This window comes from Arvicanthis niloticus, chromosome 30 (assembly GCF_011762505.2).
Source record: "Arvicanthis niloticus isolate mArvNil1 chromosome 30, mArvNil1.pat.X, whole genome shotgun sequence".
Classification (NCBI taxonomy): domain Eukaryota; kingdom Metazoa; phylum Chordata; class Mammalia; order Rodentia; family Muridae; genus Arvicanthis; species Arvicanthis niloticus.
The window spans coordinates 18,399,412-18,414,431 of record NC_133438.1 but is presented as its reverse complement, the minus strand read 5'-3'; the positions used below and the strand labels follow the sequence as shown (position 1 = coordinate 18,414,431).

Here is a 15,020-nt window from a genome sequence, read left to right as displayed (position 1 = left end):
GTTGCTTTTTGTTTCGCAGACTCGTCCTCCCACGTCGGAAGGGCCTTGCACTGGACCCAGGGACGCTGTTAAGGTTCTTCTTCCATGTTAATGCCATTCCTTCACACCTCTCATCCACCTCATGTTCCCGCTTCCCTTTCAGTTCACATCACAGCCATCTTGTTCTTCTTCATGACATGAATCTGCCATCAGTTAATTTGGGCTGCCACTGTTTTTATTTATTCATATATTTTTTTCCCTCATCCGTCTTGTTTTTGTACAGAGTTCACATGAGACTCTGAATGTAGTAGAGGAGAAGCAGCAGGCAGAGGTTGGGAAAGACGAAAGCGTAATCACAGAAGAAACGAATGGTAAAGAGATCTCACCGGGGAGTGGTCCTGGGGAGACTCGTAAGGTGGAGCCTGTGGCACACAAAGACTCCACCTCCCTGTCTTCTGAGAGCAGCAGCAGCAGCAGCGAGAGCGAGGAGGACATGGGCGAGTACCAGCCCCACCACCGAGTGACCGAGGGCACCATAAGGGAAGAGCAGGAGTGTGATGAAGAGCTGGAGGAGGAGCCCGGCCCAGGAGCCAAGGTAGTAGAGAGGGAGGCAGCACTGCCCGAAGCCATCCCAGACAGACAAGCAGGGGCCGGTGCGCTCCCAGTAGAAACAGAGGCCCAGGAAAATGTAGTTGCCCAAAAGTTACCTGGAGAGAAGGGTGCACACGGAGGCACTGCTGAGCAAGACATGAGAGAAGAAGCAGAGGAAGATCAGCACAAAGTTAATGGAGAGGTGCCCCATCTTGACATTGATGGTTTACCAGAGATTATTTGTTGTTCAGAGGTAAATGGGAGTCTCAGCATGAGCTAAGCTATAGCTGTTTCTCAGGTGGAAATGCCTGCCATTCCTCACGTCTCCTGATTCTTCTTCAGCTTTGTCAGCAAGAGTGGTTTTTCTGTCTCCTGGGAAGAAGGGAAGGCACTGCTTTGTAGTTCCTCTGCAGGTCACACTTGCTATCTTCTCTGCTGCAGTGGGTTGCCCGCAGGCCAGCTGCAGCTGCGGCACTTGCTCTCTGGTTCCCATCCAGGTTTCCTTCGCATGTTCTGGATGCTCTCGTCTTTCTTTGCATGCCTTCCTCAATCACATGCCTTCTCTCATGGGTTATGGAGTTCAATGTGTGTGCACTGATGAGAGTTGAGAGGCTGAGAGTTTAGTGTGTGCTCCTGAGGCAATGACTGCATGTGACTCTCTGCATCTTCTCACTCTTCCTTAGAGCTTGCAGCAGCTGCTCTGAGGTGGTGGGGAGCACGTTATTTCTTGAGTGCCACTGTGACTTGTCTTTAGAGTCCAGGGAGAGTGTGGTTTGGTTAAGTCTTTGTGACGTCCAAGGACTAAGCAGTGCCCTGGAAGCGCACACCTCACGTTCTTCCGTCAGTCCTGGACGTCTGCTGTCGTTTGTAGACCAGTCTAGATTAGTTGTGCTTCATCCTTTTATTTTCAAGAAAGAGAACCTTGCACATTCCTCTCGGATTGGTTCTTGATCATGAGGAACACTGACTCGTGTGATAGTGAACTTGCACAGGAGTGTCTGTCAATTCCAGGATGCCCGCAGTTGTCAGGGTTTATCAACATTTTCTCTCTGCTGGAGTGGACAGTCTTTAAGTGGCTTTGTTTTGGAGTAAGTAGCTTACTTTAAATTTCATATTACAGTTCAGGAAAGACATCTCAAGACTCTCTTGAACACCCTAAACTACCTTTTCTATTTAATTAATTCTACCTGTTGAGAGCTCTCTCTCTAAGGCGTGCTCTCATATTTGGCAGTGCTGTGGTCTGCTTCGCTGTGGATGCCTAGCAGGGTTAACAATCCTAGAGGATTGGACCTCTCTTCATGCTTAAAATCATTCAGAGCACTTAACGCAACACTGATTGACTACTTTTAGATATGACATTTTATTGTACTTAATGCAAAAGAAAGCAAATTTTCAGATGAGTGTGATTGAAAACACTCATACTTGAAAATACTCTTCTGACAATGGTGTCAGAAATTGGGAGAGGGAGAGCAAATCTTGGTTCACGGAGTTTGCAGTAAAAAACAGTAAAAAAAAAAAACCCTTCACATTGGTTCTTTAAGCTTCAGTAAAGATAAAAGTACATACTTACCATTATACAGTACATACTGTTATCTTTTATGTTTCCCAAAGTAGAGTGTCCGTGTGCCAGTGTAGTGGTGTAGGACCAGCACAGTCTGAGGAGTAATGCAATAGGGAGCCACTGTGTTAGCTTGTTTCTGTGTGTGTGTGTGTGTGTGTGTGTGTGTATGAGTGTGTGAGAGACAGAGAATGTATGCGTGTGTATATATACACACATATGTGTATATATACACACATACACATATATATATACACATATGTGTGTGAGATATACTTGAAGGAGATATAAATCTTTTATATCTTTGAATTTATTTGCTTTTACTCTTACTTTCCCTGCATGAGTGTGTGTTTGAATATTTTTTAACAGTTATTTTTGAAGGTTCCTTTAAACACTTCTACTTCATGACCACTAGAATTTGTCTTTCCCTTCCTTTTCTACCTCAGCCACCAGTGGTAAAGACAGAGATGGTAACAATTTCTGATGCCTCACAAAGGACAGAAATCTCCACCAAGGAAGTCCCCATTGTTCAAACTGAGACCAAAACCATCACATATGAGTCTCCACAGGTACAAAAGCTCAAGATTTACACTACCTGAATCCCCTTTCTTGTTTAGTATGAATATTTCTGTTTTCAGTGTCTTCCCCTGTTCCTAGCTTTGACATAAGTTTTCACACACTGCAACTGTTCCAATAATATGACTAGCTCTGTTGCTGTCTTAGATTTAGACACAGAGCTTCAGTCAATCTCTGGTACCTAAAGAGAAACCTTAGTTAGAGAAGGAGAGGAAGTACATGTTGATGACCTGGCACTTCCACAGGAGAGTTGTGCACATGGTTAGTTAAGACAGACTGCACAAGCCCCATCCTGTTACTATGGGGCTTTTCTGGCCTGTTGTATCTAAAACTGTGCACATTCTTAGGAATCAGATGACCTTGCAAAGCTTACTAGATGTCATATATTATGTAGATTTGTTATAAGCTCCCCGCTGCACTGACTTCATGAAGGCAGAGCAGATAAACTCAGATTGTATTCTGTCATTAGAGACACCCACATACTTTCTCTTTTCCTCTGGGTCACTTACCTTAGACGCGCAGTGAATTCCATGTAACTGTCCAAGTGACTACAGGAACCACATACTCTATTCTATCTCTACAGGCTCTGGTTCTGCAGAGATATTTTTAGATAAGAAAGCTGGAGAGATTATTTAGTTTTATGGTAAAGTACTTCCCACACAAGCACGAGGACCCGAGTTCAGTTCCCTTGTTCAAAGCTAGGAGTAGTACAGAACTGTAATGCCAGTGTTGAGGAGGAAGATCTGTGGGCAGTGCAGCCAAATTCAAATTGGTAATCTTCGGGTTCACTGAGAGATTCTGCCCGAAAAACAAGGTGGGGAGAAGTTGAGGAAGACACCTGACACTGTCCTCTGGGCTCCACAAACATATGTATACAGATATCAACAAATTAAATGGAACAAAAGGTTCATCATTTCAAAATGGACCTATGTAAAAACATATGTGATAAGTAATTTGCCTTTCTCTGGTAAGATTGCAGTATGGTGAAGTATGTCAGGTCTCAAAATAGTTTAAGATTGAATGTAAACATGTATGCAACATTTCTCAAAACAGTTTCAAGCATGTTAATCTATATGTGTGCATGGATCCCACATAAGAGCAAACAGGCTTCTTCTTGTGGGCAGGTTTGTGAGAATGTTGCTCTGACTAGGTCTGCCATGTGGTGAGCCCCTCAGAAAGGGGCTCAGGTGCCTGAGGTGAGTTTGAGAGAAGCTTCCTTGTGCTCATGTCAGGAAATAGGCAGCTGTGTTTGTGATTCTCACATAACTAAGCTATTAATTTGCTTTGTTATTTTTCCTGGCAGACTCTACAATATTCTGCCTCTTCCAGTGTTAAACAAATTTATAAGTGTATAAGATATACCACAGCTTCTGTGTGTGTATTCACACATCCATTTTATTATGTGCACTCATATATATAATCATGAGATCTCAACCATTGTAAAAGAATATTATATATTAAGAGAATATATTTTTGTAGAATATATTGAGAAGTAAATAAATCATTCAAGTTCAGTCTGTCCTCAACAGGTTCTGTTACTTAGTAATCTGAGAAAATGTTTACCTATTTTTACCCACCTGTGCTTAAAAACAGTAGCAAAGCCAGTACTTCTGGTCACTGGAAACGCCTTCCTCTGGTTCTCGGGTTCTTTGTCTAGCTTCTACAAATGTTCTTTCCTCTTGGTTGACTGACAGTCTCACCTCCTCCTTCATTCTCTCTCTTTCTGACATGGTTTGTTTCTGTACATCATGGTTTTCACAGTTCTGCTTTCAATGCCAGCTGCTCTCTGGACCATGAACTACCTACCACTACAACACGCAGAGGATAGGAAGCTAGGATCTCCTGCCAGCTGCCTCTTAGACGATGCATACTTGGGTGGGGAAGTCTTTTCTCACATGACGGAAGTTAAGCATTACTTTGTATTTTTCCTCCAACTGTCCAAAGATTGACGGCGGGGCTGGTGGTGACTCGGGCGTGTTACTGACTGCACAAACCATCACATCTGAGTCCGCGTCAACAACGACAACCACACACATCACCAAGGTAAAGAGCCCTAGGGAGAAGATGGTACATGGCAAACAGATCTTTTCTGTATCGCTCCTTTGTTCCTTTACACACTTCTAAGTAAGACACACACAGTGCCAGTGGATTGAAATGTCCTTCTTAAAGTATCCAAGAAATCAGGCTCCAATAACAAATTGTTGTGAACCAAATTTCAGTTTTGTAAAGTACAAGGGGGTAAAAATATGACTAGCTATATTTAAGACAGCTGCATAGACAGTAGTACTTTAGTAAAACTGTGAGACTTCTCTCATTTATTTAAATCCTAGTATGTAGACTTGACATTTACCCAGAGCCTTTTCTGAACCTGTGATACTCTATCACCCATAGTCCTCGGCCTGACAGCATCAGCTGCATCTGGGGCTTAGATGTCTAATAATCATGATCACTCCTGACCTACTGAGACCCGGCGAGGAAGCTTCCAGCTGACTCTGCTGCATGCCATGTGTTCAAGTCTGACTTTCCACATTGCATTTTGCTTCTGTTTTCACATTGGATTAGTGCTTAATGGTCTTAAATGTGTCTTTTATACCCTTTCCACCCCATGTTTCTAGACAATAATTTAAAGAAGCAAGCAAAAATAGCAAGAGATTTTTGTGAATTAAAAATGCAATGTATGTTGGTGTTCATTCTAATAAATTGTAAAGCTAGTGGTAAGCATTATTTCTCAGTTAAGTGCCACTGCTTGTGACTTGATATGTGAATTGTGAAGGTTGTAGAGGTTGCCTGTGTGCTTCCTCAGGACTGGTATTGTCTGTGGTCTGTTTCTGAGGCTCTCCGAGGATCTCCAGCATGCCCCGGGTACTCTGAGCTGCACCTAAGCAGTAACTGTTGTGAGGCCATTCATTCACCCTAGTCCTCTGAGCAGCCAGTGCACAGTGTGTTCTCTGTCTATGTGCACAACCACACATGGAAGCAATTATCAGCTCAAACCTTTGGTGAAAATCTCACTTGTTTTTCTTATCTTAAATCAAATGCAAGTATTTTTAAAATTGCATTAAATTGAGTGAACTCACAAAACAGATTTGTATGACTGGAATCAAGCATCAAAACTATTTGTATCAAACCATTTCCTAAATATAAAACCCACCTAAAATGCTTATAACTCTACAAATCCCAAACAATTTTTTTTTTCTTTCTACTTTCCTTTTCAAAACTTGGCCAACTGATAGGGAAGAAACTTAGGGAATGTAGTAAGTAGATTATCCCAATGGAAAAACTTAGATTTTTAAAATAGTATCTGTTCCATTTTCATCTCATAGAATGTTGGTATTTTTTTTTTTAAAGATTTACTTATTTCTTTTATGCATATCAGTACACCACCATTGCTCTCTTCAGACACACCAGAAGAGGGCATCAGATGACATTACAGATGGTTGTGAGCCACCATGTGGTTGCTGGGAATTGAACTCAGGACCTCTGGAAGAACAGTTGGTGCTCTTAACCGCTGAGCCATCTCTTCAGCCCCGTTGGTATTTTCAAGGCTGCTTTCGATCAGAGGACACGTATGATACTGCAGTAACGTTAGCAATAGAACTTTGTTGAATTGAGGAGTGTAGCACTTGAGTCTCTGGAGCCTGAGCCTTGTACTGCTCTGTGTTCTGGTCTTAAGATGGTAAGAGGTGGAAACTGGGCTTTGCCTTTATTCTCCGCTTGCCAGCTCCAGTTATTGTCTCTTCTTTCTGACCTTAGACTGTGAAAGGTGGGATCTCTGAAACACGGATTGAGAAACGCATTGTGATCACAGGAGACGCAGCTCTGGATCATGATCAGGTAAGCACCTTTCCTGTCACATCTGGGTGTGGTCGCCTCCTGGTTCATTCTGGGTGGAGTCCAGTTCCCTCCTTAGAGGGGAAAGACACTTCTGAGCCTGGAGTATCCCATCCTGTGAGAGGTCCTGAGCACATTGGAACAAAACATGATGCTTGTTCATCATCCACTGCAATGATATATAAGATAGTGGGGACTTCTGGTGACCAGTGAAGGGATACCCATTGGCCTGGTTTAAAAACAAGTTGTCACACATTTTAAAACAAATGGCAGTTAGTGACAGTTCCCTAAAAATTAAACAACAAAACAAAAACCACCAAGATTTCTTAAATGCCTTAGTTGTTGAATATTTTTAAGGCATTTTTGTAGCAAAGGAAAAAGTTGGGCTATTGATTATTAAGAATTTTCTTTATTATAATTTGAGGTAGTAGAGAGAAGAAAAGATTAATATTTCTCTCAAGATGAAAATTTATATTGATTCTATTTATATATTTAAACTAAATGTAGTGCCTATTATAATGGTTATAAAGAGGTAATGTGCAAAGCTGCTTGATGTGTGATTGTTAGACTGTAGTTCCAAGTGGTGAGAAGAGAGCTTGATGCCTTCCTCCTCTTCTTCCTCCTCCTCTTCCTTTTCCTTCCTCCTCCCTCCCTTCCTTCTTTTTTTCCTTTCTTGCTCTCTGACTTTTCTTTTTTTAAACTGATTTTTAAAAAGGAGAACAAGGTTTTTTTTTTTTTTTTTTTTCACAACTTGAAGAAAGGAAAAGAAGTGTTTAGTGGATTGCATGTTTGCATCCACTGGAGAAGAGGGGCGGATGGTAGTCACAGCTTTGAACACAGCGTGGTGCCACAGAAGGCCACTGTTAGATATAAGACCTGCATGTTTGAGAAAGGCTCTGTGTGTGACAGTTGTAAGCGTGATATTTTAATTACATGTTCCATAATTTATGGGGATTTGTTTGTTTGTTGGTTTGCTTTGGTTGTAGTTTCTGAGGGTTAGAGATAAAGTTGTTGTGGGTGCTCAGTGTAAACTTAGAATGAGGGTTCCTAGGAGGTGGCCAGTCCACTCACTGTGGGAAAGAACCTTGTCTTGGAAGTAAGGATGTGGTCCACTGTTGCCTTCTGGGGTTTGGACTCCCCTGATCTGGAGGTGGAGTTTACCTGACTCTTAGTTTCCTTCTGGGCTTCTTGCTCCAGAACTGCTTGCTAAGTTCCTTCAGCATTCTAAGCAGGAAGATGTGAATGTTCCCAGCCATTGTTTTTTTTTTTTTTTTTTTAACTTTCTCCCTGCAAAAACTCGGACCTGTCCATGCTTTGTAATGACTTTTCCCAGCTGAGTAGCTCTTGGGTTCAGTTGTTTGTTTCACCTTTTAGCCTATATGCCGAGAAAACTTCTGGTTATGTAGCATTGCTTGTGAAAGGCAAGGATAACAAATATGAAACTTGGGTGGGAAAATAACACAGTCCTAATTTAGAGGGATGACTCAGAATCCTTAACTGTGGCTGTGAGACCATGCCTCAACACTGCTAAAGTCAGGTCCAACCTGGACACTCCCCACCAGAAACCACGATAGGTTCACGGTCTCCTTAAAGCTGTTCTGGGATCTTATGAACTATGTAAACTTAAATGAAAATGACTTTCTTGCCAAACATGATGCTGATTGCATAGTGATCCTGATACCATTTGCACCTTTTCTACTTCCTTCCTCATGTTCAGAAGAATCTTGGGCTATTCCTTTACTCGAGCAAGACACAAAAGGAGATGCCTCTTCATGTTGGTGTGTCTGAAAGGCATGCTGTCTTAGGGTCCAGCTCAGCAACTCTTCATTCCATGCCAGTCATGATTCCTGCTTCACTTCTGGAGGGAACAACCTGTAGTTCCTCTTCTGAGCATATTTATCCCTAATAAAAGTTCTCAGTCTGCTGTGATGCTGCAGCCCGTTGTCTAGGTCTGTTCTCAGACTAGAGTAGAAGGAACCCAACAAGTTCAAAGCTAACCAACTCTACTGAGACCCAGGGTCACATTTTTTTTTCCTGTGAATTTGACTGTGATATGTTCTCATGATCTTTATTTATTTATTGGATAGTATGTTTACATTTCAGATTTTTTTTGATACTTGATTTTTTTTTATTACGTAAGAAATACACAAGGGAAAAAAACATGGTATCTTAAACAAATAATAATGGTAAAATTATTCTTCTGTCCTCATACAGAAGAATACAAATAGAGCCATACTTATCACACTACACAAAACTCAACTCCAAATAGATCAAAGGCCTCAAAATAAGACCAGATGCACTGAACATGACAAATGATAAGTGTTGAAGGAGGTTTTAACTCATTTTATTTTACACTTTTTTTCATTTTCTTTTTTATTGGATATTTTATTTACATTTTAGATGCCATCCCCTTTCCCCATTTCCCCTCCCTAGAATACCCCTATCCCATCCCCACTTCTCCTTTTTGCTTTTATACAATTTTTTTAATGTTAATCAAAGGCTTTATAAGTTTGGTAATGCTCAATTACAAGATGCCCATACAATCAGAAGTGTAACCCAATACCTAACCTAGATATATCAACTATCTTTCACTGGCGGAGACATGTGAACATCCGCCTCCATGTCCACCCTCCCTCCTGCCTCTTGTCACCTAGCTCCTCCTTTCCTTACTCCTCCTCTTCCTCTCTTTATTCCTCCCACCTTAGCTCCTCCTAAGTTAGTCCCCTTCCTGTTAAAATAAAACTCTTCTCTTAAAATACAATTAGAGCATAACTATACCAATTTGTGTCAGTAAGGTACAAGATAGACCTAATACCCAGTCCGTCATTTTGTTGACTAACCAAAACCTCTGTCATCCCTCCTAACTAAAAGACTTAGTTCTGAACCTGGCTTTTTTCTTGGCTTTAGAATGAATGTCAGCTGAAAACCATCCTCTCAAATCTTTTCTCTCAAAGTAAATAGCCAGGATTGGCTATGAGACTATAAGTCTTCAACCCCATCAGAAATCCAGAATGACTGAGTTAAATGAAATTATGGGAAGCACAAAGCATAGCTTCTAAAACTTAGCCAGTTTATAAAGACCGCTGAACACCTGGACAGTCCCTATACTACAAAATGTTGGAGCATCTGATTTTCAGCCTTCTGGCCCAAGATCATCTGACGGACCTAGTGATGCAGAAATTATTAAGGGCTGATTACTCTGTCTTGGCAGATATAATCAGTTGACTATTCTGCAAGTGTGTCCTTTTCTGGAAAGTTGTCTGTAGATGGAAAGAGGCAATTCTTGCCTAGTGGCTGTCTCACCACAGCTGGAGTAACTCCAAAGATGCTCAATTTCTTCTTAGAATCCAAGACAGGAAGCTGTCAGGAGCAGACAGGTCTCTAATCAAAATGAACATTAATACAGAGATGTTTGTAACGTCAATTCTGTGGACGACTTACATTTTGAAAACCAACTATCCATGTAAGGCAATCTGGACTGTTTTCTGTTAACTCCTCTCAGCTATTTCTAAATAAAATATAGAAAACACCCTAACAATAAACTCAGAGCCATGAATTTGCTATAGGCCCTTAACTCACAGGCTAACCATCTCAAATCAGTTAGAAAAGTTAAAGAAGGACTGGGTCTAAGCCTTGTATTCCTAAATGTGTTATACAGGCACAATGCCTATGATAGTAACAATATTCATCTCACTTTTATATTAATAAGAAGCTCATACCAATGAAAACCTTAAATTTGAAGTCAAAGTAAATTTTGTACCATTTAAGAAGTTATAACTTCATCTTAATAACAATTATACAGATTTCTACCAATGGGTTATAGCTATGCAATAAATCCTAGCTAATCTTCCCTGTTCCACCAAAACCACTACTTTTCACTATAAAGACAGCCCAATATTAACCACCTCAGTCCCCAAGTCCAAGGAATAGGGGCGCCGACTCTTCATTAACTTCTTCCAGCTGATTATGGGTGTTGAGATATTAGAAGAGGGGTTGGGGGAAGAGTAAATTTCACCCTGATTAGAGGTGAAATTATCTTTACGTAGCTATCTTCTTTTGTATTTGTTGGAAGAGGGTTACTTTCTTGCTCTTTCTAGGGTATAATTTCCCTCCTTGTATTGGAGCTTTCCTGCTATTATCCTTTGTAATGCTGGGTTTGTGGAAAGATATTGTGTAAATTTGGTTTTGTCATGGAATATCTTGGTTTTTCCATCTATGGTAATTGAGAGTTTTGCTGGGTATAGTAGCCTGGGCTGGCATTTGTGTTCTCTTAGGGTCTGTATGACATCTGTCCAGCCTCTTCTAGCTTTTATAGTATCTGGTGAGAAGTCTGGTGTAATTCTGATAGGTCTGCCTTATATGTTACTTGGCCTTTTTTCCTTCATTTAATATTCTTTCTTTGTTTTGTGCACTTGGTGTTTTGATTATTATGTGACAGAAGGTATTTCTTTTCTGGTCTAGTCTATTTGGTGTTCTATAGGCTTCTTGTATGTTTATGGGCATCTTGTTCTTTAGATTAGGGAAGTTTTCTTCTATAATTTTGTTGAAGATATTTATTGGCCCTTTAAGTTGGGAATCTTCACTCTCATCTATTATCCTTAGGTTTGGTCTTCTCATTGTGTGCTGGATTTCCTGGTTGTTTTGGGTTAGGAGCTTTTTGCATTTTGCATTTTCTTTGACAGTTGTGTCAATATTTTCTATGGTTTCTTCTGCACCTGAGATTCTCTCTTCTATCTCTTGTATTCTGTTGGTGATGCTTGCATCTATGACTCCTGATTTCTTTCCTAGGTTTTCTATCTCCAGGGTAGTCTCCCTTTGTGATTTCTTGATTGTTTCTACTTCCATTTTTATGTCCTGGATGGATTTGTTCAATTCCTTCACCTGTTTGGTTGTGTTCTCTTATAATTCTTTAAGAGACTTTTGTGTTTCCTCTTTAAGGGCTGCTACCTGTTTACCTGTGTTCTCAAATTCTTTGAGAATGTTATTTATGTCCTTCTTAAAGTCCTCTATCATCATCATTAGAAGTGATTTTAAATCTGAATCTTGCTTTCCTAGTAATATGTATACATACATACACAAATACATATATATTCTTAAATTTAGTCCGCTCAGACTGTGTAATGTTACTCATGTATGTTTTTAGAACTGACCATTTGGTATCGGATGATCAATCGCTGTGCTCTTCCCTGGGGAAGACTGTTTTTCCACTCTTAGCATCCTTAGTTGCTGTAATTCTTTGTGTAGGTTGAGGCCTCATGGGCTTTCCCCTGTCCAGTTTGGCCTGTCTGTTGGTAACACTCTTGTTCAGCTCATGCATAGGCAGTTGTTTTGGTGAGGCTTTGGGTGTAGATTCTGACATTATAAGGAGACACAGTCTCATAGCAAACTCCCTGATCGTCTGACAGAATGATTGTGAGTGTGAGAGAGGATGAGTGTGTCCCAAGGCACACTTGTGGAGGTAAGAGCACAATTGTTCATGGGGGGTTCAGTTCTCTCATTCTGCCTGGTTAGAGGGCAGGTTCTCTGTTGTTTTTGCCACTGTGCTGTTCTGAGTATGGGCTTCCGGCCAGTTCTCCTGTCTGATAGCCCATCTTGTGGAATGAGTACAGGGATGACAGGGGAGCTGTGGCATCTTGCTGTTTTATGAAGGTGCTGGGCACTTTTCCTGAGTCATCTTGTCAGTCCATAACGTTTTTAGACATGTTAGTCTTGTATCTTGAGACCTTCACAAACATGCTTGTTGATTCTTTAAAGTTAATATTCTGGTTAGCATAGCACTAAATGAGTTCCATTGTAATATTTTCATACATGCATATTATACATATATACAAGTATATATACATGCACACACATATACATGTGTACACACTCATATATACATGCACACACACATATAATGTGAGTGTGTGTATGTGTGTGTTCATATGTGTACATATATACGTGTGTGTGTCCATGTATATATGAGTGTGTGTATGTGTGTGTTCATATGTATACATATATACTTGTTTCTGTTTCTACTTGGTTGATTTCAGCTCTGGGTTTGATTATTTCCTGTCGTCTACTCCTCTTCAGTACATTTCCTTCTTTTTGTTCTAACGCTTTCAGGTGTTCTGTCAATTTGTTAGTGTGTGCTCTTTCCAGTTTCTTTTTGTAGGCACTTAGAGCTATGAGTTTTCCTCTTAGCACTGCTTCCATGGAGTCCCACAAGTTTTGGTATGATGAGTCCTCATTTTCATTTAAATCTAAAAAGTCTTTAATTTCTTTCTTTATTTCTTCCTTGACCAAGTCATCATTGAGTAGAGCATTGTTCAGTTTCCACGTGTATGTGGGCATTTCATTGTTTTTGTCATTATTAAAGACCAGCCTTAGTCCATGGTGGTTTGATAGGGTACAAGGGATTATTTCAATCTTTTTGTATCTGTTGAGGCCTGTTTTGTGACCAATTATATGGTCTATTTTAGAGAAGGTAGCATGAGGTGCTGAGAAAAAGGTATATTCTTTTGTTTTAGGATGAAATGTTCTATAGATGTCAGTTAAATCCAATTGGTTCATAACTTCTGTTAGTTTCATTGTGTCTCTGTTTAGTTTTTGTTTCCACGATCTGTCCATAGCTGAGAGTGGGGTGTTGAAATCTCCCACTATTATTGTGTGAGGTGCAATGTATGCTTTAAGCTTTAGTAAAGTTTCTTTTATGTATGTGGGTGCCCTTGCATTTGGAGCATAGATGTTCAGAATTGCAAATTCCTCTTGGTACATTTTTCCTTTGATGAAAATGAAGTGTCCTTATCTTTTTTTTTTTTTTTGATTACTTTTGGTTGAAAATTGATTTAATTTAATATTAGAATCGCTACTCCAGCTTGTTTCTTGGGACCATTTGCTTGGAAAATTGTTTTCCATCCTTTTACTCTGAGGTAGTGTCTGTCTTTTTCACAGAGGTGCGTTTTCTGTATGCAGCAAAATTCTGGGTCCTGTTTATGTATCCAGTCTGATAGTCTATGTCTTTTTATTGGAGAATTGATTCCATTGATATTAGAGATATTAAGGAAAAATGAATGTTGCTTCCTGTTATTTTTGTTATTAGCGGTGGAATTATATTCATGTAGCTATCTTCTTTTTGGGTTGTTGGAAGACTACTTTCTTGCTTTTTCTAGGTTGTAGTTTCCCTCCTTGTGTTGGAGTTTTCCAGTTATCCTTTGAAGTGCTGGATTTGTGATAAGATATTGTGTAAATTTAGTTTTGTCATGGAATATCTTGGTTTCTCCATCAATATTGTTTGAGAGTATTGCTGGGTATAGTAGTCTGGGCTGGCATTTGTGTTCTCTTAGGTTCTATATGATATCAGCCCAGGATCTTCTGGCTTTTATATTCTCTCATGAGAAGTCTGGTGTAATTCTTATAGGTATTCCTTTATATATGTTATTTTACCCTTTTCCCTTACTGCTTTTAGTATTTTTTTCTTTGTTTTGTACATTTGGTGTTTTGATTATTATGTGATAGGAGGTATTTCTTTTCTGGTCTAGTCTATTTGGAGTTCTTGTATATTTATGGACATCTCTTTCTGTAGGTTAGGAAAGTTTTCCTCTATAATTTTGTTGAAGATATTTACTGGCCCTTTAAGTTGGGAATCTTCACCCTCATATATACCTATTATCCTTAGGTTTGGCCTTTTCATTTTGTCCTGGATTTCCTGGATGTTTTGGGTTAGGAGCTTTTGTATTTTGCATTTTCTTTGACTGATGTGTCAATGTTTTCCATGGTATCTTCTGCACATGAGATTCTTTCTTCTCTCTTTTGTATTCTGTTGGTGATGCTTACAGCTGTGCTTCCTGATCTCTTTCTTAGGTTTTCTATTTCCAGGGTAGTCTCCCTTTGAGATTTCTTTATTTTTTTCTACTTCCATTTTTAGATCCTGGGTGGTTTTGTTTAATTCCTTCACCTGTTTGGTTGTATTTTCTTGCAATTCTTTTAAGGGATTTTTGTGTTTCCTCTTTAAGGGTTTCTAACTGTCTACCTGTGTTCTCCTCAAATTCTTTGAGAATGTTATTTATTTCCTTCTTAAAGTCCTCTATCATCGTCATGAGAAGTGATTTTAATTCTGAATCCTGCTTTTCTGGTGTGATGTGGTGTTCAGGGCTTGCTATTGTGGAGAACTGGGTTCTGATGATGCCAAGTAACTTTGGATTCTGTTGCTTACATTCATGTGTTTGCCTTTCACCATCTGGTTAACTCTAGTGCTACCTGCACTCACTGTCTCTTACTGGAGCCTGCCTTTCCAGTTGTCTTCCTTGTGTCTGAACTCCTCAGGGTCCAGATGTCTCTGTGATCCAGAGCTCCATCTTTCTGGTTACAGTGTCTTCTCTAGGATATCTCAGGATAAGGTGTCTTCACAGGAGCAGATGAGCTAGGTGTCCACTGCTTTGAGTGTAGTGGGTCCTCTAGGATGTCTCATGATGTGGGTGCCCACTGCTCTGAGTTCAGTGGCCCC

General features: G+C 40.1%; 1 protein-coding gene across 26 annotated transcripts in view; it reads left to right on the top strand.

Moving 5' to 3' along the window:
• The window catches only part of Epb41l2 (erythrocyte membrane protein band 4.1 like 2), a 180,391-nt gene that overhangs the window by 155,212 nt on the left and 10,159 nt on the right, over positions 1-15,020 (top strand). For 11 of the 26 annotated variants that reach the window (XM_076928000.1, XM_076927995.1, XM_076927997.1 and 8 more), the window contains 5 exons: positions 20-73; positions 263-823; positions 2,575-2,697; positions 4,649-4,747; positions 6,458-6,538. In XM_076928000.1, coding sequence (XP_076784115.1) covers positions 20-73; positions 263-823; positions 2,575-2,697; positions 4,649-4,747; positions 6,458-6,538 — 918 coding nt within the window. The remainder of the gene's footprint in view (positions 1-19; positions 74-262; positions 824-2,574; positions 2,698-4,648; positions 4,748-6,457; positions 6,539-15,020) is intronic. The other 15 variants (XM_076928004.1, XM_076928001.1, XM_076927998.1 and 12 more) reach the window with 9 other exon arrangements.